The sequence below is a fragment of the Lepisma saccharinum genome, chromosome 1 (assembly GCF_977018435.1).
Source record: "Lepisma saccharinum chromosome 1, izLepSacc3.1, whole genome shotgun sequence".
In the NCBI taxonomy this organism is placed as follows: domain Eukaryota; kingdom Metazoa; phylum Arthropoda; class Insecta; order Zygentoma; family Lepismatidae; genus Lepisma; species Lepisma saccharinum.
Window position 1 is genome coordinate 182,265,337 of NC_139229.1, and position 22,696 is coordinate 182,288,032.

Genomic DNA, 22,696 nt, shown 5'->3' on the forward strand with positions numbered 1-22,696 from the left:
GAGGGGTGCAAGAACAGTTTTGCAGGGGCTAAAATAACAAAAAGCGGGGGGCAACTGCACCCCTAATCGCCACCACTGATTAACATAAATTACTGACTGAAATGAAATTATACGTGCGAAATATATAACTAGATTGACACCCATTTTCCAAAAAGGCTGTGCCCCCTTGCCCTCCCCCTGGATGTCCATGATGATACGTATTAAGTCTTACACTCCAAGAAAGTGGTCATACAGTGTAAACATTCAGATACATGTTGCAGTCTTATTGAACTATGTAGTGAAATACAAAATGAAATTATCCTTGCCTTTAAAAAGCACAATTTTTTAATCTTTTCAATGTAACCAATGTAGGTACAAAATACGTAGTACATAATAGATGATATGTAACTTCGGTCTGCCACAACTTCCTCTTCATTCCTTTCCGCCACACTATCCCCAATAACGAACTGTAAACTTTCTTCGTGAACATTGATCCTCTTCCTAACAGTTTTTGAAAAAGTCTGAAATGGTACGTTTACTAGACATGTTGTGTTGAACAAATACGTAGAACTTATTAACAAGAAAAGTACTCTTCACGTTACAACTCACATCTCATTAAATAATTTCCTGAGCACGACCTGGTTATACCTTGAAAGCAGCAGAAATTTTTGCTTCAGTACAAGGAAGAACAAGTAGGTGAAAAAAAACCAGTTTATCAACAATACAAAAAAGAAAAAGAAAAACAAAACTCACACTACGCTACAGGCTATTATCGAAAACCACAAACAGACCACTTGAAGAAACAACAGAGGAGACCATTCTTAACAACAATGCTGACGAAAGAAAAAAACTGCTGCCGTACTTTATAGAGGCTGCCGCCAGTACAGGAAAATATGTATATCGGTATCTCTTTCAAGTGTTGAACGTAGGGGTTGCTGAAGGGGTGCAGAAGAAAATTAAGGGTGCGCAAGCACCTCCTCATGCTCCCTAGCACCACCCCTGTATAGGATCCATCTTCATTCTTAATAGGACCAAAAGTCTTTTGTAAGATTTTTCTTTCAAAGCACATTACCTTTGCTTTCTGCTTTGGATGTAAGTTTCCAGGATTCTGCACCATAAGCTATAACTGGTCTGATGAGTGTCCTATACAGTCTTAATTTTGTGTTCCTGGAGAGGCTTTTGGACTTGAATAATTCTATATGTGCATAATATTGTCTGTTTCCAGCAACAATTTCTGACAATTTGCCAGCCTGTAGCATTGTTTGTACATTCCATGTTGCCATCCTGAGATCATTTGCCTTAACTTGTAGCCATGTTCGTCGTCTAGTTTCATATCTTATCCGAGGCTCATTGTTGGGTTTGTGGACAACAGGCAATTTTACAAGGATTGGGTAGTCAGCCCAAGGCCTCAACCCCCAACCTGTAGGACCGGAATTTTTGTTGGGTTTACTCCTCTAAAGGGATTGGCTTCACCACACCTTACAGAGCTCTCTGAACCCATGGTTTTCTGTCAGGGTTTTCCTTCCCTTAGCCTTTGGGCTAATCCCTACCTGCAAGGCAGCGGGAGCAGCACTTATTTACTAGGGGTGCTTATTCGCCATGTCAGCAGGTCGTTATCAAGCATTGTGGTATTTGATTAGTGCAGTCCTGTCATGAACCACATTCCCATTCTCTGATGACGTAGCCACCTCAGTTCTTGGAGGGTCTTACCATCATTTCCCCTAGTCTGCATATCTACAGACTGTTTCCCTATTGCAGTAGCTGAGTCTCGCCCTGGGTTTTTAGAAATTTATCCCATAATAATATGGTGGTAACAAAGGAAAATGAAGGAAAACAAAGGATGTTTTCAAATTTCGCTTGTTAATAGTACTAACAATGGATGTATTGTTTTGTAATTCCAATATGTCATACCTTCGTATGTATACTAAAGATAAAAAAAAACAGAACTAAAATATCGTGTGTAGTTTTTTAGAAATTGCACATTAATTGCTGCCACATGCTGCTGCTCGAAATATTGACCATCTGGCATTAAGGGGTGTGGCTGTCGAAATTTCCACTGTCAGCTAAAGGTTAAGGAGCTTAATTAACCATTCATGGTCTTGAAGGAATGTTTTCAATTTTACATCAGGATGGTAGAATATTGGTATCAGTAAATTTTATATCCGTACATTATTGGTATTGGCAAAAATTCCATATCAGTCCACCCTTAATTTTATTATTGTTCAGGCACATGTTTGTTTTTTAAAATACAATATTTCCTCTGTTGCCAACAGTCTTTACTAGGTGAGAAACAAGGATGATGAATCTGATACATGATTTTGGGCATAAGATTCCTCATCTTTGTTATCACACCTCATGAAGACTGTTTGAGACATTGGAATTAATATGACAAATATGTACATGCCAGAATTAATGATAAAATTAATTGGAAACTAATAATCACTTACATTATTTATTCTATTTTAGTCCATGCTTGAATTTAACATAGTTCCGTATATCCTTTTCTCTTGGTAGGTAGTGTTGTCAGAAGAGGCAGAGACTAATGTGGAGAAGTACCTGGATGGAAGCTACGAGAAGGAGAATGTGAGACATCCTGTTGACCTAGAGCTGGAACTTGTGTTAGGGAAGATGCCAAGGAAGGTTAGTTTCCCTTTTCCACATAAGGTTGCTTTCTTTTGGTCTGTGTAATGTATGCTTGTAAAAGTACACGCACAGAGTGCAAAATAATGATGTTGTTTTAAACAGTAACAGAGCTCCCATAGCCGTGTGTTTGCACCTTTTGTGCGAATAGTCCCCGAGTTCGATCTCCATTGGAAACTCCAGAATATTTGTATTAACCCAGCATGGTGAGGACAATTGAGGAGCTACTTGAAAGCATTAGTAGCATACTATGGTCTCAGAAATCGGAGAACAGTAGTGATGGGACTGAACCAATAAAAAGTTGCTTCCCAGACCCTGACCCTCAATGGTGCCAATGAGTTCAGTATAAAGAGTAATAGTTTTGGAACAAGTCATGATAGAAACATAAAATGTATGGCTAAATGAAGATACATTCTCCAAGTTTCATAGGGTTTCAGTGGAACCTGATGTGACAGCTTTAGGTTCACCACATTTGTGATCTTCTCATAGTATAATTTGTTGCTTCACATAGCTCAGCAGAAAAAAATCCAAGGGGGGGTGGCAAGTATGGAGGCCAGGCTATTCACCCCAACAATGATTTATTTTGGCTATGAAGGTAGGTCACAATGAGCCTTCCTCTAAATCATCAACATGATGACTGAACTTGAAAGCTGTATGTGTACACACAAACCTACCTCCCCCACTACATCCACACATACTGGAATCTAGAGAGTTTCTTTTAGTTAGCCATTAATTTTATGTTACTCTGATGATTTGTTCCAAAACTATGAATGTTTATTACTACCACCATTATTTAGCAAGCACACTTTATATCAGAAATGCTTCTGGTGATAGTATCTTCAGATAGTGATTATATTGACCAATATTGCATTACTGATGCATCAGTAGTGTTGCTTGTAAATTCAGTGTTGTGATATTTCTGTAAATAATCTGCAATTTACATCCCTCAGTTTGTCATGAATGAATATCATTGTAAGAAAATAAATGTGCAGTTTTTCTGGATACTTCAGAGCCATGTGATCATGTGCTTTTCTAGTAGGTAGTATTAAATTTTATGTCATTATTATATCAGTTTAAGAAAAGAAAATCACATTTCCAATATATGTTATGTGAGGTTTATTAGTTGTTTTTTTAATGATGCTATGATATTATATTTTCAGGTTTACAATTTGGAGCGGAAAAGGCCAGTTTTGACACCACTTTCTCTACCAGACAATCTGACTATTAAAATAGCTCTGGAGAGAGTATTGAGATTGCCATCAGTTGCCAGCAAGAGATATTTAACCAATAAGGTTGACCGTTGTGTCACAGGCTTGATAGCACAACAACAATGTGTAGGACCTCTTCACACACCATTGGCTGATGTAGCTGTTGTTGCTTTGTCATATTTTAATGTGGTTAGTATATCATTTTACACCAGTGTACTTGCAAACACTATGAAGTGTTACGTTCCTCATCATGTAAGGTGCAGGATACTGGATTGGAAAGAAACAACTGAAACTGTTCCATTATCCACACTTTAGTATAAAAAAATATCTCTTTGCATGTAATGGAAATTTTGCCTTGGACTTCTAGCATTGAAACGAGACCTTAACCAAATTTATATACCCTCATGTTCTTTTCATGCTATGAAAGTTTGACCATTTTGTATAGCAACACAGAACAGTGGAACTCCCAATTTTACATTCCAGGAGACGGCCCCTGTGGCAGAGTGGTTAACACATCATGCTACTATACCAGGCATCCCGGGTTCAAATCCCAGCCTGGCCATGACTGTTTGCGAGTGTCCATTCATCAATTTCATCATATCATCACTGATACCCATCTTTGCAAATTAGGCAAAAGTGGCACAAAAGGCGAAGTAAAATAAAGGAAATCAATTTTTTTTTAAAAAAAAAATACATTCCAGGAATTTAGATCTTCTCACACTTTAAGTTTTTTGACCATGGTCCCTTTAAGAAGCATATAATCAAGGTTCCAATATAAATAGCATTCTGCTTTTCAACGTTCTGGTGTGGTTTTCTTTTATTTTATATAACACACATTCATAATTAGGCCTACTGTGTTGTTTCGTTGTTTTAATTATAGAATTGATTTTTACTGACAAGGGATTCAAATGCTACATATGTCTATTTTCTTTCTATGATAGGAAGGCTCTGCAACTGCTATAGGAGAGCAACCAATCAAAGGTCTGATAGATCCTGCAGCCGGTGCAAGAATGACAGTTGCTGAATCTTTGTCAAATTTGGTGTTTGCTGGGATAACAAATATTAAGGTAAGTCATTGAATTGTTGGGAACTTATTTTGAAATAAATGGGCATTTAAAATTGATAAAGTCTGATTTCTGGCATCCAAACGTAATCCATGACTGTGTGATGAACTTTAAATATACACTATTGTATATTTATTAATTTTATTTATTTATTGCTTTATTGACACTTGTTGCTTTTGTCGTTATTAATTTTTTTCACTTGATATTTTTGATCATCAAAAGTGAGGAAATAAGTACAAATAATACATTTTATATTTATGTTCATTATATTCATTTAGTGATTAACTTCCTTTATGATTGCATAATGTTTAAATAACACTAGCTTCAGAACGTTTAGATTCACCTGTGAAATTTCACAGTACATATGTATTTTTCAACACTATCTGGGTATTTTACTCACTGAACTATACTTTTCACTATATTGGTCACACTGATTTTTCACAAAAAGTTGCAAACATAATCAAAATGTTTGATCACAGCTTTGCAGGTGTGTGGCATTATTGCTCCAAGGGAGCTTTCAGACTGAAGCAACAGGCAACAATTGACACGTTGAAAGGCACCCTCAGAAATCAGTGCAACTTTTCAAACCGAAGTGATGTGACAAGCTGCACATGTTGCCTGCCTGTTGCCTAGTGTGTCACACCGAGTACATCGTTTTCTCAATAGTGTACATCATGTCACTTGGTGTGTCACTCCGAGTACACCATTTTCTCAATAGCGTACATCATGTCACTTAGTGTGTCACTCTGAGTACACCGTTTTCTCAATAGCATGCATCATGTCACCTCAGTCTGTTCGTAGGGCATTTAAGGTGAATACTTGCTGATGTACTGAAGGAGTGTGTGTCACTTGTTGCTTGTTGCCTGTTGCTTTGCTCTGAAATCTCCTAAGTTTTTCCAACGTCCCTGTTGTTATACCTCCCCAGGCTTCCAGTAGGCATTATCACATCTCATCTAGAGAGCTTAGGGCCTTTGTTTTTGTCCTCCTATCAAGTTCCTCCCACAAGATCTTGATGGGAGACAAATCAGGAGGTTGGGGAGGCCAGATTGCAGATTGTAATGCTCCTTCAGCTTTCTTTCCTGCGACATATTGCTTACACATGCGAGTTGTGTGTTTGGGATCATTATCTTGTTGTTCCAGATGGTGCAGCATTACACGAAATCCTATGATGATACCAGAGGCGTCTACTGAATGCATGCAGTGCATGCTGCGATTGCGTCAATTGTGGGAAAAAGGACAGCTTGCTCTGCGACGACATTAATGAGCATTTCTACATTCTAATTTCGTCATATAGGAGAAGTATTTATTTTACACGAGAGTGCTCAACTAAGATTATATTACATTTCTTGGATCTGAAGTGACGCATGCGTCAATTGTGGGAAAAGAATTATTACTTTCTTTCACTTCAGATCCAAGAAATGTAATATAAGCTTAGTTGAGTGCTCTCGTGTAAAATAAATACTTCTCCTATATGAAGAAATTAGAATGTAGAAATGCTCATTAATGTCGTCGCAGAGCAAGCTGTCCTTTTTCCCACAATTGACGCATGCGTTCAGGAGATGCCTCTGGATGATACTGTTTCTTCTCCATAATTCCCTCCACTCACACTAAATTGCCTACCTGATTGTTACCAAAGCACCCCTCCCACACCCTCTTCCATGTTTCATTGATGGAATAAAAAAAGCTTCCATAACTCATTCTTCAAGGTGCCATCCAACATACTGGCAGATGTTGGAACTAACATTTACATATTTGGATTCATGTGTCAAAATTATTAATTTGCATTGGTCAGTGGTCCAGTTTTCATGATCTTTGGCCCACTTTAGCTTAGCCTTTTATGCTTGTACGCAGCTTTTAACAATGGTTTCCATACTGCTGAATGACCAAAAAAATCAAACCTCAAACAGATAATTTTTTACTTTTGTAACAAACCCAGATTGCTTTCATTTTATTTATTTCTGAACACATGTTCACTGCGAAATGTCATCTGTCATGCTTACTGAGGATGACAATACAGTTGTCCTTGACATTTTGTGTCTTCCTTGGATGTCAACTGCATGGTTGATCCTCATAACTGACAGTTCCCTCTTCATGTCACTGCTCTGCAATCACTGCATTATGACATTTTTGTTTGTTTTGTTGTTTATCGATCTGACCATGCAATTTATTTACAAGCACATTCCTTGGTGCTGTCTTCTTGTCTTATATTACCCTTTTTCACCATATTTGATATGCATTTGTTACCATTGTTACAGCAATTTAACAATTTGGACACCAGCACCACAATAACTTGTAGGCAAGCTCAGGATCAGCACAACCACTCAGGATCACTTCTCCCATTTCACTGTTGACTTTTTAACATATCATGTGAGTCAGTAAACACTTGGGAGGGGTGTGCTGAGCTCTGGTAGCACAGATGCTCAGTATGTAAACTTGTTTCAAATAATAGTCAGACTCGATCTTCAGTAGACATCAACATAGCTTTATAAAAGTGTTAAAAGCATCAAAAGTAAATAAACAGCACCAAAATAATACCTATTGTCATGTGGAGAACATTGATTTCAGTGATTTGCATATTTTCATAGGTGACTAAACTTTCTGATGTTCAAGGTTATTGTACTGAATTGACTACATTAAAAAAGCTTATTGCGCACAGTGAATGTATTTTAACTTACTGAAACTTACATAACTTCTCAGGAAAGTTGTGCTGCCTTTCTTTGATCTTTGTAAACATTTTTATTATTTTTTTCACAATAATTGGTGTTACCACATTTGTTACTCTTGTTACCACCAAATTGAAAGAAAAAATGAAATTTAAGCAATGTACCTAATTATGGCGCATTTTGTATTCATTTCAATCATATAAACGTTGGTCTTCTTCAGGAAGCACTGGGTTAAATATCACATGGTATTACAGGTTAATAATTTCTAGTTAAAAAGGATAAAACTAGAACACTAGGACATTGACACATCATTTTGTGCCAAACCATGAAACAACTAAAAAGTACAACCAGAAAATGTTCATTTTTTACATTACTGTTTAATATAAAATGGTAGAAGTTCCGTGGACAATCTACAAAAATATGTGTGTTTCAATTATATTTTTAGATCTTTCCATATTGCTGTAACTGTTCCCCAGGTATACATGATTCATTCCTGCTAACAATAAGTGGATGGAGGATAGATTAATATCACAAATAATTTGCTGCATTATTTGATGCTTAAGTTCAATGTGACTTGATGTGTTATTATTTTGTGCAGGATGTGAAGTGCAGCGGCAACTGGATGTGGGCTGCGAAGCTTCCTGGTGAAGGAGCCGCTCTATTTGATGCATGCCAGGCTATGTGTGAGGTGATGTCCCAGTTAGGCATTGCAGTTGACGGAGGCAAAGATTCACTCAGCATGGCTGCAAGAGTTGAAGGGAAGTCTGTGAAGGCACCTGGTGAGTTTGTAGTGGTTGCAAGTAGTTTTGATGAAGTTGATAATTAGAGAATAGGGCTGAGCCGATAACTCTTTGAACCGATACTGATACTCTCACCAATTCCCGCGATACCAACACTGATGCTTGAAATTTGTAATAATCAAAAGTTGTTCAAAATGTTGGTTAGTATTAGTGTGTAAGTATTCCAGTCTAATTATATGCATCAATTTACCAAGACCTTTGCTTTAAAAAACTAAATTCAGTTTTTCACACAAAGCTGTTGCAAAATAAAAATAAACTTTGAATTTTTCATTCATCATTTTCAGGATAATTAAACTTTGCAAAAGTGTTGTGCAGTATTTTGAGGGGCCCATGAAAGATCAAAATGCCGGCAAAGTATTGGTCGGTATCTGTAAATAAATTCCAACCGATATTTTCCGATACCGATATCAATACATTGGCATCAGTATTGTCTCAGCCCTATTAGAGAGTACTATGAAATGAAAGTATTTATATTGGCTGCTTTAGGTTATTTAACCATCCGTTGGTATACGTGCGAGCACGCACTCACCCTTGGATATAATTGTACAATTTCAGGCCCAGATAATGATATCACTTTCTGGTCTTGTGTAGCTGTATTTTGAAATATCTATGGCCAGATGACACCAGTTATAGGTTGTGGCAGTGTTCTCTGTCTACGCAAACACGTTATTTTGATGTCAGTCTGTTTTTTTGTGATCGCCACACTCACACGTACCAACCGCGTAACAATTTTTTCAACAAATATTTTATATCTGTGTGCACTGAATTTGTGTGGTGTCACTGTTTCCTATTTTGATTCTTCGGTAATTATTTTATTTGACTTAATTGACTTATTACTGTCATTATTTCTGGCTAAATGAACTTTGAAACCTGATTTTCGTTACTAATGAACAGCAGCAGTTCTGAGCATTGCTTGCTGAACCGAGTGATAACAAAAAGAGAAGGCCTGGACAGGGTGTTTGATTCTCAGGGCACAGATGATAATATTATTGAGGAATTATTGAAAAACAAAAATGATAGGAACACGGTTCAAACTCCTTGCGAAGATGAGCCTATTTTTACATGTTCTTTTCCCTCAATATATTGGGCAGGATGAAACTACGAAGTAGAATGTACATCTCTCTCCTCAACATGTAATAAATTATTGAATTTGTTACTAATGTTGTGGAAATTAGTTTACATCAAAAGTAAATTCCAAATAAAATTATAAAAATTGTTGTTTTTTCCACGATAAATTGTCTCGCACATTAGGTAATCAGAATATTGCAATAAAGGAATATCATTTTGTTATTATGTAATAAATAAGATAAATTTTCACATGTAAGTGATTATGTTAGGCAATATATATTTATAAACTATTTTTAATGTGATAATTGTAAAATGATATTCAAAAAAATGCAAAAAAAAAAATATGAAATTCACATGTGAGCACCATTCTCACATGCCTTACTCTGAAACAGGTATACCAACTGAGGGCTAACATTGCATTTCTACCACTTTTGATGATGAATGTATTTGTTTTAACAAGGAATAAAAGTGTTAACCTTGAATTCGACTAATGCAGTTTAAGTATTGTGAAGCCAAACACTAAAATACCTAATGCATAACTTACTCCTTGTGCCAACAATATTTTATAACATGTAAATATATGTAAACAAAGTGCATTATTTACATTTCACTTTGAATGAATTAATTTCATTTTTGCATGCAACTTTTTCTCATGTTTTGTGTGTCAAGTACTGGTATGCTAGATAACAAGTGACAAAACTTATCATGTGGCTTCACTCTTGTTCAGTTCACCTGAAGGTAGCTGCTTAATACATTCGAATTTTGTACAAAAGTAATAATGTGTGCTAGAAATTTAATTGAAAAGATGTTTTGTGTGTGAAAGCATCAATTCTTGTCTTTTCATCCTAACATGCTGGAAAAAGAGCTCTTTGTAATAATGCATGCAATCCAAAGTATAAGTATAATTAATTAATGAAATTAGAACTTGATAGTGTGTGAGTTTTAGTGCATGTAGTTCTTAATTAAATTCTACGAAAAAAATAGCAGGCAGTTGTCATTTCCATGTTTTGAATTGCAGGTACGCTTGTTGTCTCATCCTATGCTCCTTGTCCTAATGTAAACCTCGTTGTGACGCCTGATCTGAAAGGACCTTCTTCAGGAAAAGCAACCAGTTTACTGTTTGTGGACTTGTCAGGAGGGAAGAACAGAGTTGGAGGCTCATCACTTGCCCAATGTTTCAAGCAGCTGGGAGATGATGTTCCTGATGTGGACCAGCCTCTGCTCTTGCAGCAGGCCTTTGCAGCTACACAGAAGTTGCTGAAAGGTAAACTCAGTCTCTTTTTCCTGGAGACAATGATTCACTATTTCATTTGCAATTGCAGGTAGTATTGTTTTCTTTCTCCTTTCATGCTTGTTTCCTTCAATACAACCTCTAGAACAGGTTTTAATCTATCAAGTGATAAGTAGTTGTTTTTTTTTTGCCAGAACTTGAACTTGGAACCTATGCCAGTGAAGGATCATAAGTTGACCACTCAACTCAGTCAGCTACTGGTGCAGTTGACTGCTGACGTCCATGTTAAAGCCTCAGTGATTTTAAGCTAATCAATGTAGCTTTGCGTACAGGGTGCTCCCAAATGGTCTTCTGTGCTGCTAGGAGAACCTTAGTCCAGGAATTTCGAGTTTGGTGGTAAAAAATTTGGAAGAAACTGCATAGGATGAATGCAATGAACTGAAGAACAATTAAGATCAAAGGACAAACATGATAATTTGTATCTTTCTACATTTTTTGCAATGTATTCCTTAGAAAATTCGTGTTCTCATTATTGAATACTTCCTATATAACTTGTTTTATATTTTCTAGAATCTACATTACATTTTACATGTTATATTGTATCATACCATTTGCTCATGCCTGCAACTTGAAAGTAACACCTCTTGTTTTCAATCATTAGCTGCTCTTAACAACTAATAAGAAATTAAAATATCGTTGTTATCGTAAGTTTGTGTTGTTGGAATATATTGATAGCACATGGTATGGGTTATCATGTCTGTTATGTTTTGCCATCACCTTTAATCAAATAGTGATTTGATAGTAATCAAATAAGAATACTTGTATGCAGATTTTCACACTGGTACATTTAAATAGATTTTTAAGAGTCATGTTTGCCTAAAAGTTTGATGCTCTTACAAGTTTTAATCCTGGGAAATCTCTAACAGTGTTGGAAATGAGGCTAAAATAAATGCAGATGGAAAAATATAACTATGTTATTGTGTGTTAAATAGAATTGCCCTTAGTATAAATTAACTTTTTCCATTTGAGTTGCAATTGAATTAATGTGTATTTAATTCTAAGATTTATACAGTACTTGCTTACTTAACATCAAATAGTTTCTTACTCTACCATTTTGAAGATAAATTATTCAGTCGAAATATTTCAGCTGGCAGGATCCTAGCAGGACATGACATCAGTGATGGTGGTTTGGTGACATGCCTACTTGAAATGGCATTTGCAGGCCATTGTGGTTTCACTGTGGACATTACCCACAAGCAAGGGTCATCTGTGGACATCCTGTTTGCCGAAGAAGTGGGATGGGTTCTCGAAATAGAGAAGAAGCACGAGGAATACATTTTCTCTACTCTGAAGAAGTTTAATGCCCCGTTCTATGTCATTGGTGGAGCTACTGAATATGGTTCTCAGAGCATGGTAAGTGCAAATTCAGGCTTGTCTTTGCAAATTTAATAACCAGCCTTAATTTCCACATGGAAACTTACTTATTCATGTTATGTAACCTTAGATGTGATAAGATATAAATATACACATAAAACATGCTTACATATTTGCATACCTGTTTATTTTATTAGATTAATTTTGGTGACCACTGTCGGCATCCACATTCTAACTTGCAGTAGTCCACAGACCGAAAGCCTGCGAAGCACACTTCTACAAGTTCCGTTGTGGATGCTGACAGTGATCACTGAAATTAATTGAATAAAATGAAAAGGTATGTGCATACGTAAGCATGTTTCATGTGTTAAAACTTATTTAGTTAGTTATATTAAGCAGTGGCACCAAACCTATAAAGCATCCTAAAGCACCAAAGCATCCTTCAACAAATGTACTACTAAATGTAGGTAATGGAAAACCAACTCCATTTGATATCTGGTACAGCCTAAAATTCCAGACATTTAAATGAAGCACACAGACCCATGTAACTCCCCACCTTCACTTCCATCCCACCCAACCATCCAACTCCTGGAAGCAACAGGAGCACAGTTAACACATTCCCGCTCGTAAATTACCGTGGTCGTTTTAAAGTATGTGCTTGTATTTGCCCGTAAACAACTATGGTCTTTTAGCTGCAGTGTCCATTTTTTCATTTATTTTTTTTGGCATTTTCTCTCTCTCCCCCCCCCCCCCAACATGTTGATTGGTGAACGAAAATGGGTGAACCACAGGACTTTTGGGGAGGTTCGTTGTGGTACCAGAGAGTATGTCCAGGGTGAAAACTTACTGAGGACTCCAGGGGGCCCAACATGTTTGGATTCTTGAAGGACCAATGTTGGGTCATCGGAGATGTTGGGTTCCTATCTGCCTGCCTGAGAAAGTCAACGAAAAAGTGCCATTTGCATCCCCCAGGGTGCCATGTTAAAAAAACAACTTGAAAATCCAAATTGGCAGCAACATTTAAATGCCCCTCCCAGAGCTGGGCGTGAATGTGTTAGTAGATGATGCAACCCAACAGCACCAAGCAGAAGAGGAGCAAGCTCATGCCAGACAATTGGAGAGAAAGTATCCATGCCTTACAGTCTCCATCCCAGGCAGTGAGCATTTGGAATTATAGGTTCCAAATAAGTTTAACAACAAGCAACATGGGTACAGAGGTTTTCATGCAATATTTAAGAATGCTTTATACAAAATCATGAATCTTGTATATAAAGTCTTAAAGTCTCGTATCCAGTTAAGATACGTAGGAATTTACTGGTGAGAGGAATGTGATAGTGTTTTTGATGCAACTTAATTCTTTTAAATTGTATTTTTATAGGTAAAAGTATCTGTCAATGGAACCCTGGTTATTGAGGAGAAACTTATTGACCTGTTCTACATGTGGGAAGAGACAAGTTATAAATTTGAACAAAGACAGGCAAATCCTGATAGTGTACGTGAAGAGTACGAGAAGTATCCATCTCGAAAGGGCCCAACGTACAGGTTAACCTTTGATCCATACAAAGCACCAAGCCCAAAAAAGACATTATCAAGAGGTAAGTAAAGTTCAGAAGTGTTTTAAATCGTGAATTTTTTATTTTATTTTATCGTCTGACACACACACAGCTCTGAAAAACATTACACTTGTCCAACATTTCACAAATGATTGTCTGACTAGGTCTGAGCCAATCTGTATTGGAAAGTGTTGATTGGAATTTGGTCGCTGACACCAGTCAATACTTTCTGGAGTCCAGGTGTCTTGTGGAGTCCACATGCCTCTCAAGTTCACGGGGACACTTTCACGGTTTAAGCAAAACTGGCAGATTGCTATGGTATAACTCCATTGGAAAACTTATGTATTTAATAGTCTCAACAAGCTTTTAATTTATTCATGTTTGGGGAATTTTAAATCTTAAAATATTGAAATATTGGTAATAGGTAAGAGTATTGTCATTGGTATCAGTTCAAAGTGGAATCTCAGCCCTAATTCAATTCTGAGAACTCAGCTCATGTATTACTATTGTTATTACTTACACTCTTTTCACTTTACAAGGCTCATTTTGTAATATGTGTTCAGTGTCTCATCTTAAGATCTCTGAACATTGTTTCTTACTGCCTATCTTCTGCATGTGAAAGTTGTTCACTCGTGATCATTGATTTATGTCCAAGTTTAAACAATTTGCAGTTTCGTGTGCATTACTTACTCGTGATCATTGATTTATGTCCAAGTTTAAACAATTTGCAGTTTCATGTGCATTACTGCTACTGTATCTAACCTCTGTTAATTTTTCCCCTTGATGCAGCTCCACGTGTTGCTGTGATCCGGGAGGAGGGCATCAACGGAGACAGAGAAATGGCAGCTTCTCTGCACATGGCTGGCTTCGAGGTGTGGGATGTCTCAATGGAAGACTTAATGAACAAGAAAGTGACTGCGGACAATTTCCGTGGCATTATTTTCCCTGGAGGCTTCAGTTATGCAGGTGAGTTTGCTACTTTTATTTAAGTTCCTTAAAGATAACTGCAAGGATGTTTAAACAAAAATAGTATTTGCATTAATAAAAGTGTGCACTACAGATGGTACAGATTACTCTGTACTCTATCAATATTACTGTAAAATACATGTAAAAAAAAAGGGCCGATATTTTTTTACACAGGGTTGGCAACACTGATGAAGTTGAGCATGTGCAGGAGCATGCCCTCGTATTCTGTGCTTGCAACAGAGATAGAATCGTCAGAGTGGGGTTACGTATGTGCAAGTAGCAGAAGGTGAAATGGCTGCCGTAATAAAAAATCCCGCCAAATGTGAAGTGAGATCTGTCATATGATTTCTGAACGCCAAAACACAGAATGTAGCTGACATCCATCGGGAATTGTGTATCATTTATGGACTGACAGTGATGAGTGAAGGGAAGGTCAGGCAATGGTGCAGAGAGTTTCGGGAAGGGCGTTCAAATGTCCATGACGATGAGCGTAGCGGAAGGCCTAGTGTTCAGATGGACGACTGGTGGAACGTGTTAACGAGAAAGTGCGTCCCAATCGCTGGTTCACAATATCTGAACTCGCCAAAGAGTTTCCAGAAGCGTCTTCGAACACAGTGCATCGAATTATGACTGACAACCTGGGGTATCACAAACTGTGTGCGAGGTGGGTACCAAAAATGCTGACAGATGCTCACAAAGAGCAAAGAAGGACATGATTTTTTGGACCGCTGGGGGAAAGATGGGGATGACCTCTTTTCGCACATAGTGATGGGGGATGAAATGTGGATATCGTACGCCACTGGGGAGTCTGAAGCAGCAGTCAATGCAATGGCGGCACTTTCGTTCTCCTAAAGCGAAGAAATTCAAACAAACACCATCAGTTCACAAAATCATGTCATCCGTGTTTTGGGACCAAAAGGGTGTGATTTTTGTGGAATTCTTGGAACCAGGACGAACAATTACAGCAGAGGCGAAACACTGAATAATCTGCGACGTGCCATCCAAAATCGGCGGGGAGGAATGCTACGCTCTGGAATTTTTCTGATCCATGACAACGCCCGCCCACACACAGCTGCTCGTACTGTTGAGACAATTGAAAGATTTTGATGGGAACTATTCAATCATCCCCCTTACAGCCCTGCCCTTGCCCCCAGCGATTTCTTTCTTTTTCTTCACCTGAAAAAGTGGCTTGCATCGAAGTGTTTCAACGACAGTGATGTGCTCAAGACATCAGTTCTGGACTGGCTGCACTCTCAGGCGGCAGATTTTTACGCAGAGGGTATACGGAAGCTTGTGCCACGCTATCAGAAATGTCTGGAGGTTAATGGTGACTATGTCGAAAAATAGCCAAGGAATGTACTTGTTTATCAATTACAATAAATTTCTTCTCTTATCATTTTCTTCTTTTCTAAAAAATATCGGCCCTTTTTTTTTGACATGCACCTCGTAATTTTAATGATCCAATATTTCTATAAACTTAGTAAATGTCAAAATCTCCAGTTCCTTTATCTAGGGCGAAACCTATTATAGTTGTCTTGTTGCATATATAATTAAGAAGAAGGATAATAATTCAGATTCTTCATGGAACATTTACAATGTTATGTCACATAAAATTGTCGTCAGTAAATTTTATGTTTGTACTTTTGTGGTATCAGTAAAAAAGAACCATATCTGCTCAACTCTAGTCTACACGGAACCCCATGAGTAGATATGATTTTGTATATTTTGTTACTCTTATAGTTGAGTCTTAGTACAGAGAAATAGAAGCACTAGTACTATATTTTTTCTCTCCTTGTAAAAAGATTGTGAAATCATACTCAGGCTGGAATTTGAATCAAGGAACTTCGGTGGTGAGATCGAAAGTCAGCTACTTAATGCGTTCAGCCACCATCTGGCTAAATAACTGAAAGTAATTGCTACAGAATCCTAAGTAAATTTATTCAACAAAAACTCTATGTATATGTTGAAACATTGCCAACATTAAACAATTTGTACAAAGGATTTTGTAGCAATTCATTTAATTTATTTGATGACCAAAGATAATTTTTATGTTGAGAATGTCTGTCTTGACCTACTAACCAAAGTTCTTCATGAGGAAGTTGTTAGTAGTTCACAAAATTCAGTTATTTGAAATTCTGATATTGATATTCTGTATTCTTTAAAGATTGAATGCAATAATATGACAAATATTTTTTTTATCTGGAGCTGTAATTCATGTATTTTAGTCCCATTTGCACTTTTTTTTTTCAGTTTCTCTTGACAAACATAGATTTCACATGCCTTATCTCATTTTTCCACTTCACAGATGTACTTGGATCAGCTAAGGGGTGGGCAGCCAGCCTGCTCTTCCATCCAGTGTTAAAACACCAGTTCCAGAATTTTGCTGCAAGGCCTGACACTTTCAGTTTAGGTGTCTGCAATGGCTGCCAACTTATGAGTCTTTTGGGATGGATTGGCACAGGCAAAGGTAATTATAACTGGAGTCAACTAAATGTGTTTGAAAATTAATAATTTTTTGGCAGGTATATGTTTTAACATTGATATACACTGTGAATCGTATCAATGAACATTTCTATGCTGCTGTTCATTAATGTTATAGATATGGTAACTAACAAGTTTTTTTTTTTTTATGGATGTATAGCTAGTAAAGCTTTACATTGATCTCAGCATACAAATGATTTATCTATTTGCAGATCAAGAATTAGCTAACAGTCAAAGAAATGCAGAAGGGCATATATATTTGTTCTCCAAATATTCAAGGTCGGACATAATTTTTCAGCAGTGTCAGTCATAGTGGAGTTGATGTGATCAGCACCATGCTCCAGCTTCCCATACCCCCCAGAGTTGCCACCAGATACCAAGTGATTGGAGGTTGGATAATACTTATATAATCTTACCACCTGGGGAGTTCTGGTGAAAAGTCTTCATTAAAACATGCACTGTACTAACTACTAAACTGTATGGTGCAACGTCCCTTTGAATAACAACCAGTTTTCGAGTCTGCTACTGTTGCTTTTGCTTGCCCAATTGTCCTCATGATGCTTGGTCAACCCTGAAATTTTGGAGTTCTTATACTCTTATACAGCCACGGTAGCTTAGTCGTTAGGGCATCTTGAAGTTCATTTAAGGAAAAGAGTGCTTGTTGTAGTAATCTAGTGGAATGAAGGGAGTTATGTTAAAGTGACATTTTCTCCATGGATTTCTTGCAGATGTTTCTTTTGAAGCTGAAGGACCAATACCTGAAATAATCCTGGATCACAATGCCTCTGAAAGATTCGAATGCCGTTTCAGTACAGTTCGCATAGAGAGAACTCCATCAATTATGCTCAAGGGAATGGAAGGAAGCCTTGTGGGAGTTTGGATTGCACATGGAGAAGGTGAGTGGTAAATATTGCTGCAGTCCAAGCTAATTTATAACTACAAAAGACTGTTACGAAACATGAATTTCTTGCAGTGACATTCAATGTCTAGTACTTTTACTTATTCCAACACTTTTGTTGGCTAGCAAATGTAACTTGAAGCTATGTACCTCACTCATTCACTCTTACATTGACATTAAAGAAAAAAAGTTTGGCTATTCTGTTACTGTTTGAATATTTGGGATATATGTGTACTGTTTTATATGTAAGCTTCGTTCTATCTATATATTCTTTTGTCTGTCATATCAAGACTTGTTTGTAAACTTTACATGTAACTTTTATTTTAGTAGATAAGCTATTAGTAGATTCTCCACGTGTAATGGATAGGAAGACCAAATGCAGAATAATACATTATTATTGCCTTATTTTTAATGGTGGAGTTTAGGCCATAAATAGCCTTTTCTTCACTTATCCATGTACATATCTAGTCTGTTCGGGAAGTGCTTTAGTCAAAAAATTCAATTATAATAGAAGATATTACAGACATGATATACATAGTTTGATCATCACTGTTTAGAATCTTTACACATGCCCGATATGAAATTATACTTACAACATTTTCTTTAATTGATTCATTGTGACTTAAATGAAAGAAACAGAAAATCACAGTTCGTGACTTGTGCCTTTTCCCGGACAGCCTAGATATATGTGTGTGAGAGAATACATGCGAGCAGTCTGAAAATAATCATCTACATCTAATCTATGTGAAAACGTAATAACTTGTTCTCACTATATGATTATGTAATTAATTAATTATTATAATTGGATAATAAAAATACTACAAAGCATTTCTTTGTTGCAGGTCGTTTTACTTTTGAAAATGATGGAGTGTACAATACTCTGAAGAGGTACAATTGCCTGGCGCTTCATTATGTGGATGATGATGGAAAGCCTACAGAAGTCTACCCGATGAACCCTAATGGAAGTATCGGTACGTGAAATAACGGTTTTCAAAATCTGACCCTGTGCTTCAGAGAAGCTGCATATATCTGGTGTTGGTTTTGTAAATGGTATGAGTAGCAAGCGCATAATGTAATGGCCAGGGGTATTCTGACTTCTAGCATTTGGAGGACAGCCTACCAATGGAACATAAAGATTACAGGTTGAAAGGTAAGATGAGGGCTGAGCTAGCGTCAGCATACACTGACTAGAAAAGTATTGAGTGGCATCAATGATTAAACTTAAACGCAAACTTTGCAATTTCACTACCTCTGATATCAGCTGAAACTGTCACTGATTCATTGGTATCAGCCTACTCAAAGTGAAAATTTTCGAAATGTGGACTTTTATTATTTTAATTTTGATTTGACTGAGTAAGTGGGCATTTTTAATAAACATTAAAATTTCAATCAACCATGACAAAAATTATCAAATGCACCTAGTTTCATTTATCTTCACAGAATTTTACATAAGTCGGATCTCTATATTTTCAATTAAAATATAAATCATAGAAAAGGTATATGTAGGAATTGCAGGTAACAAAGTTCTGTAGCTACAATTTTTAGAATAAGCAAGGGTAACTTTCCTATCAAGACATATTGTAGTGGTCATTGAAATTCCAATCATTTTAGAATCCTCACCTGGTTCTGTAAAATTGTGGAAAGTTATTTTCTCTCTTTTCTGTAGCCGTCAAAGTAGTGTTCCTTCCACCTCAGTTTTGTGTTTAAGGACATGTCCATTATGAAAAAGATAATAAATTCAAATGACATGAGATGTTGATTGTTCAAATACATGTGTATTTTAAGTGGGAACATGGGGATGCAATCCCTCCAGTTAAGAAAGTTTTAATAATGCATTCACCAACTAGGGTAATTTGCATAGGCATTCTTTTACATACTACATTTTCTTCATGTTGACCCACAAAAGTGTCTCACTACTTATCTCCAAACTTGACCAAACTCCCCACCCCGAGCTAGTAACTTCCACTTCAAGCACTGTGCATAAGAACTAGAAAGTGAATTTGTATACTTAATAGATTAGTATATGAAGGTTTTGTATTGTTTTTGTCTCCACAGGTGGAATTGCTGGTATGTGTTCGCTAGATGGACGTCACTTGGCCATGATGCCCCACCCAGAGCGCAGCACACTCATTTGGCAGTGGCCATGGATGCCCATGGAATGGAAGGAGAAACTTACTGTGTCACCTTGGATGCGGATGTTCCAGAATGCTTACGTCTGGTGCACCGAAAATGAAACTGTCTGATGGATATACAAAACTGAGATGGACCTGATGTGACATTATCAATCAAATGCACACGATACATTCATTTGCATGCATAATACATGCATTTAAACAACACACACATAATTATAGCCGAAGGTGGAGATATTTTTGCTCAATAATATTTGTGTGACTTTTATTTTTTTTAATTTTTTTTTTGTTCATTGAAGAGAGAAAGTAAGTATTTTGTATAAAGTTTTGTTGTTCCATTAGCATCTATAGAGTTTGACTTATTGTATTTTGTAATGTATGTATCAAGGTTTTTGTTAGTCATTTTGAGGAATAAATATTTTTCCTCGATTTTCACTTCCTGAAGTGGTACTGCAATACTGTGTACATTAAGATCTGTGAAAGGTTTTCAAGATAAAACCTTAATTATGGTTTACTGGTATGAACTACAAGTGTACAAAAATACAAAGTGTTTTATGTTTCTCTCTCAGATTCCACAAGTGTCTCAAATTTATGAAAAATTATTCATAATATTTGCATAAATCGGGTCATGCTAATTCTGTTCATTACTTCTATCAACATATTTAGGAGAGTTTTATTGCATTTATTAAAGGCCAACACATTGATTCTCTCAATGTGATGAATTCAGAAGTTTCTACACAAACATGAGAAACATTCATAAGAAATATTTAGATTCTGCTCCTCTTCAGAATATACTCTGTAGTGGTCTCAAACTTTTCTTGCTACTGGGCATAACTTCTACAGTATTTCTTTTCCTGAGGGTGAACATTACCAACGGAATAATTCATATTATCAAGTTTATATTGTAGACAGCATGAAAAACTAATAATTCTTGCAGTCTGCCTCTGAGGCTAAGTTCCATGCATAAAAACACACACCATTTGCCAGGTAACAAGACTAAGACTAGCATATATTTAGGGTGTAAGTACTAGAAAAGGTTAAGAAACATTCCAAGGATTGAGAATATATATATACAAAGGCTGTCACAGAGAAGGTGAGACTAATTCCTGTATAGGAAAACGGCGACCTCCATTGGCTAGCAATTGTACTAGGGTGAAAATTTGGTTTATTAGCTGCCGATTGAGACCAAACTGAGCGCAATAGGTCAAAAAGTCATGACTGCGTAGCAGTTAAAAGATAAGCATGTACATGGACCCCTCCAAGAATCATTAAAATGAAACAAAAAACATTACAAACCACAATTTTTTTATTCAGAATCAGCCATATCGAGTAGACGTACATCTTTTTCAAAATAGGCACCATTGACAGCTAAGCAAGTGTCCATACGCTCCTGCCACTTTGTGACTGTCTTTGAAAATTCGTCGTCAGGTAGCAAACTGAAGAAAACTTGCGTTGCGGTGATCACTTCTTTGTTCGTCATGAAATGACGACCACGTAAAGCGGCCTTTAAAAGTTCCAAAAGTTACAGGGTGCAAAGTCTGGGCTGTATGCTGAATGCGGGAAAATTTCAATTTTTCTCTTCATCGCGTAAACCTGAAAAGCCTGCGCGATATGTGGGCGTGCGTTATCGTGGTGCAATATAAAGGAGTTCTTCAAATGCAGCCTCTTTTTTGCTACGTGCTGGCGCAGAGTCTCAATTACTCCTTGGTAATACTGTGGCTCTACTCAGTCTGTCTTGATCGGCATATTCCTGTTGAAACATTGCATATGTTTCCGCAGCACTTTTCCCTAAAGGCCAACAAAATTTTATGGCATGTCGCTGTTCATCTTGAATACTCATCGCGACAAGCAATGTTATGCACAAAAACCTGGAGGGGTAAACGAAACACGTTCCACGTAAATCAACACAGCTGCTCACTAACGTGGTTTCGCAACATGTGACAACTTGCTACGGAAACAGAATGAGTCATCCTACACGACGTGACTAGTGCCGAAACCATAGGCAGTGTTGCCAAGCCAGGAAGAAATCTGTCTCACCTTCTCTGCGACAGCCTTTGTATGTACCGAGTGAGTCACCTAAAATTACCACGGGAAATATTTCGTGACAACAAAAAATATTGAAAAACTGCTTTCGCAGATATAAAGGTATGGTGGGGGCTCATAAAATTACCGTACACGATACGTACAACTACGTAAGGAAGAAAGATTTCCAACACAAACTTATTTTCTTAAAATGGAAACCCCATTTTATTTTTAGCTCATTTGAAAGTATGGAAAAATTAATTAAGAATGGCTTTTGTTGCATTGTAATATGTCAAGTAGTTCTCAAGTAATTGTAAAGTGAAGTTGAGCGTGAAGGCGCCCCACTATGCCTGTCGGCAGAGCCGAGTGCAAATGCATACAGCATACAGTTGTGCATACAGCCTGCATGCTTTGCAGGGGTGCCAACTTGTCCAAATTATTTGGGGGCTCTGATCACTGAAATATATTAATGAATGACTCACTCTCCCTTTTTAAGTTTTGGTCTGAGTGTTCAGAATTTCATAAAAGCCCATGAATTCCTCAAAAATATCAAAATTTTTATTCACAGTTTGAATGCAGAATATTAATTGTCCACGGATGGATATGTTGCAAGTTTC

The 22,696-nt window shown here is 37.0% G+C and overlaps 1 protein-coding gene across 2 annotated transcripts in view; it reads left to right on the top strand.

Moving 5' to 3' along the window:
• Positions 1–20,748, top strand: part of Pfas (phosphoribosylformylglycinamidine synthase) — a 68,870-nt gene extending 48,122 nt beyond the window's left edge. For both annotated transcript variants that reach the window (XM_083143891.1, XM_083143884.1), the window contains exons 13-24: positions 2,494–2,619; positions 3,780–4,016; positions 4,769–4,894; positions 8,153–8,333; positions 10,441–10,686; positions 11,801–12,066; positions 13,406–13,622; positions 14,370–14,546; positions 16,852–17,013; positions 17,756–17,923; positions 18,768–18,896; positions 19,981–20,748. In XM_083143891.1, the coding sequence (XP_083000017.1) occupies positions 2,494–2,619; positions 3,780–4,016; positions 4,769–4,894; positions 8,153–8,333; positions 10,441–10,686; positions 11,801–12,066; positions 13,406–13,622; positions 14,370–14,546; positions 16,852–17,013; positions 17,756–17,923; positions 18,768–18,896; positions 19,981–20,168 (2,223 nt within the window). In that variant the 3' untranslated portion in view covers positions 20,169–20,748. The remainder of the gene's footprint in view (positions 1–2,493; positions 2,620–3,779; positions 4,017–4,768; positions 4,895–8,152; positions 8,334–10,440; positions 10,687–11,800; positions 12,067–13,405; positions 13,623–14,369; positions 14,547–16,851; positions 17,014–17,755; positions 17,924–18,767; positions 18,897–19,980) is intronic.
• The last annotated feature ends 1,948 nt before the right edge of the window (positions 20,749–22,696 follow it).